The 3,211-nt window shown below is 36.4% G+C and overlaps 1 protein-coding gene across 1 annotated transcript in view; it reads left to right on the top strand.

Moving 5' to 3' along the window:
* Positions 1 to 254: 254 nt before the first annotated feature.
* Positions 255 to 3,211, top strand: part of LOC112140907 (conserved oligomeric Golgi complex subunit 2) — a gene marked incomplete at its 5' end in the record, with an annotated part of 4,769 nt that continues 1,812 nt past the window's right edge. Inside the window, 5 exon segments of the mRNA XM_024263929.2 lie at positions 255 to 316; positions 388 to 539; positions 641 to 826; positions 2,290 to 2,362; positions 2,484 to 2,626. Of these exon segments, the coding sequence (XP_024119697.1) occupies positions 255 to 316; positions 388 to 539; positions 641 to 826; positions 2,290 to 2,362; positions 2,484 to 2,626 (616 nt within the window).

The raw sequence follows: 3,211 nt of genomic DNA, 5'->3' as shown, positions 1-3,211 counted from the left end.
AACAAAGTTATCTGCTGCTTGGGATTTTTCCACCGCCCCCACAGACCCACGCACAGCGTAAAGTACAAAAACATACATGACTCTGCGTCAACCCAAAGGTCTTTTGGCCACATTTCACAACCCCCACCGTTCCGCTTTTCCCAGCACTCAAAAATTTCCAACGCCTGTTTCGAGCATGATTGTGTTTAAAAAGGAAACTGTCACACACTGTTCTGAATAACACTCATTTGTTGTTGTTGTTTTTTTTTTTGTAGGTATAAGGAAATAGCAGGACGCCTGGAAAACTCCATAAGTGATGGATTAGAGGCAGCATCAGGTAGGCCTTTATGATCCACCACACGTTTACCAGATGAAATCATCACAATAATCAAGTTTTGTCTTTTTTAGCTGGAAGCATGTATCATCTTCAGGTGTCTGAAGTGTTGTGGTCCTGTTTGTTGAAGTGTTGGGCAGATAAAGTGTATCTGCCTCCTTTGACCCATCGCTTTTGGAAGCTCACGCTCCAGTTGTTTTCGCGGTATGCCCAGTTCCTCAATGAGGTAAACTTTCTGCTCATAAAAACACAACAATGCAATTATTAATAATCACCATTTAAAAAAAATACCTCTATAACACAAACTAATTTTAAATTTGTGGTTAGGTGTTGACAAAGACTCCTCCCACTGAGGGGCCAAAGGAGCCGGTGAGGCCTCTGCCCAGCTCGGCCTCCTCCACGTCCAGCCGCACTTCCATGGATGACGGCGGCAGTGAGAGCGGAAGCCCGGCTTCTCTGTCCACCAAACAGCTGGTTCACATCGCCGCTGATGTGCAGAAGCTGCAGGACCAGGTGGAGGCACACAAAAAATGAATTTATTGTTCGTTAAAAATAATAGTTCTTACTAGTTTTTAAAAATAGTTGAATACAAACTTAAATTATGTTATCTTTTAGGGATGAGGATCGTTATTGAAGTGGCAATCCGATTCAATTCACAGATTGAACCACGAATATTACAGTTTAATATAATATAGCTGTATAGTTGCTATAAACAGAACTTCAGTCTCATTTTTTTCTACTAGAACAAAACACACAATACAGGAATCTTCACCAAGACTTTATTTTAAGGTCATTTACTTCCGCTGACAGTCTTAGGCTTACTTTTAGTTTATAAACTTAAAATCCAGCATTATTTAGCATTTTAGAGCAATAAATACATTTTTTCCCCCAGAATGTATTTTTTCTACACTCTACTATATTTATAAAGATTGTGAATCTATGATTATGGATATCACAAATATATTACAAAAATGCTTGTATTTTTGGGAACAGATCTGACCAAAAAGTAGATCCCCAAAAAGCAGAAAAAGTGGGTAGAAAATGTCATAAAATACTCACCAAGACACATATGTCAAAGTCAAGGCCTGGGGGCCGAATCCGGCCCATCGGATAATTCTATCTGGCCCTCCAGATCATTTTATTTTATTGTTATTAATGGCCCGATGTTATCTTGCACTAATTTCTAACTTGTATAATTTAAACAAACTTTTTTTTTTTTTGGGAAAGTAAAATATTGAAAGTTAAGTAGATTTATTCTGGAATAATATTCCTGCCTGTTTTTATTCATAATTATGTTAAAAAAGTTACGGTTTTAAAGTTTTAAAAATTGGGATTCTGTTAGCTTTTTGGACTATTTTGGCATTTACTAAGATTTTTTGGCTATTTTGAAGTTTAACTAATATTTTAGCTACATGATAGCTGTTTTGGCTAATTTAGGATATTTTCTTAAAGTTTTTTAGGCTGTTTTGGAGTTAGGCTAATATTTACACGCTACCTATTTTGGCTCATTTAGGCTTTTAAAAAAAAGTTTTTTAGGCTATTTTGAAGTTTAGCTGTTTTTTCAGCTACGTGCTAGCTTTTTTAACTAACCTAAGTTAAAAAAAAAAATTAGGCTAATTTGGCAATCAGCTAATATTTTAGCTGGCTATCAGCTTCAGCACTTTCAGCTATCAGTACTAAAATCTTCAGCGCCAAATTCAGCTTACAGCATTCACATTAACATTTTTGCAGGTAATGCTATATATTTAGTCCATAATAAAGTTGAAAAGTTACGTTTTTTTTTTCTGTTTTTCTGTTAAGTTTTTCTATTCAGCCCGCGACCTAAGATATGTTTTGGATTTTGGCCCCCTGTGCGATTGAGTTTGACACCCCTGCTCTATGATGTTAATAGCAGCAGAGAGGATAAATGAATGAGATTTAAAGAACCAATGTTTGTCCTGGTTTGTGTTAACACACCAAAACTAATGTGTATTTAGATCCCACAACTATCGGAGATGGTCAGGCAACGACTAGAAGCCATTGGATTCAAGAACTTTAGTGTTGTTGAAGGTAAGTTTTGTATAAGCCATTTTAGGGTCTTTATAGAAAGTTAAAACATAAAAACTCTATTGGTTTCTTTTGTCATTATTTGAGCTCCTCTTTGACTTAAATTAGCATTTTTCTCTATCAGACGCCCTAGCAGACTCCAAGTCTTGCCTGTCGAGCAGCATCCCCTCCCTGAACACCAGGATGACGCAGCATCTGACCGAACGCTGCTGCCGCTTCCTGAAAAGTGCATCTGAGGTCCCACGTCTGTACCGCAGGACTAATAAAGTAAGCAGATCATGTTTCTCCCCCTATTTCATTATGTGACATGAGGATGATGTCTGTTGTTCTCTGAATTGCATTACCCTGAAAGCCATTAATTTGTAATGAGGGGCTCATTTTTCCAGATTAACAAATATATTATGATGATAAATACTGCTATAATGTTTTAATAAACTACTTCTCTTTAGGTGTGACAGAGCTCTATAGGATGTTCAGCTCACAACTAGTGCTGCCACAAATGATTAATTAATATTCCACTAATCTTGATTATTTTTTTCAGAATTAGTCGACTAATCGGGTCATGTGCAAACTGGATGTGAAGCACAGATCTTAACCATCATTAGCTTTTAACGAAAAACTAGATATTTAGCATTACTTGGGAGTATGAATGCTGTAAGCTGAATTTGCAGCTGAAGATTATAGTAGCTGAAAACGCTGAAGCTGATAGCCAGATAAATTATTTAAATGCCAAATTAGCCTAAAAAATGAAAAAATGTCTAAGTTAGTCAAAACAGCTAGCATGCAGCTGAAATATTAGCTAAACCCCAAAATAGCTTAAAAAACAAAAAAAAGCCAAAGTTACCCAAATAA

Source organism: Oryzias melastigma, unplaced genomic scaffold, assembly GCF_002922805.2.
Source record: "Oryzias melastigma strain HK-1 unplaced genomic scaffold, ASM292280v2 sc00567, whole genome shotgun sequence".
Classification (NCBI taxonomy): Eukaryota; Metazoa; Chordata; class Actinopteri; order Beloniformes; family Adrianichthyidae; genus Oryzias; species Oryzias melastigma.
The sequence above is the reverse complement of the archived record's forward strand: the minus strand, read 5'-3'. Positions and strand labels throughout refer to the sequence as shown.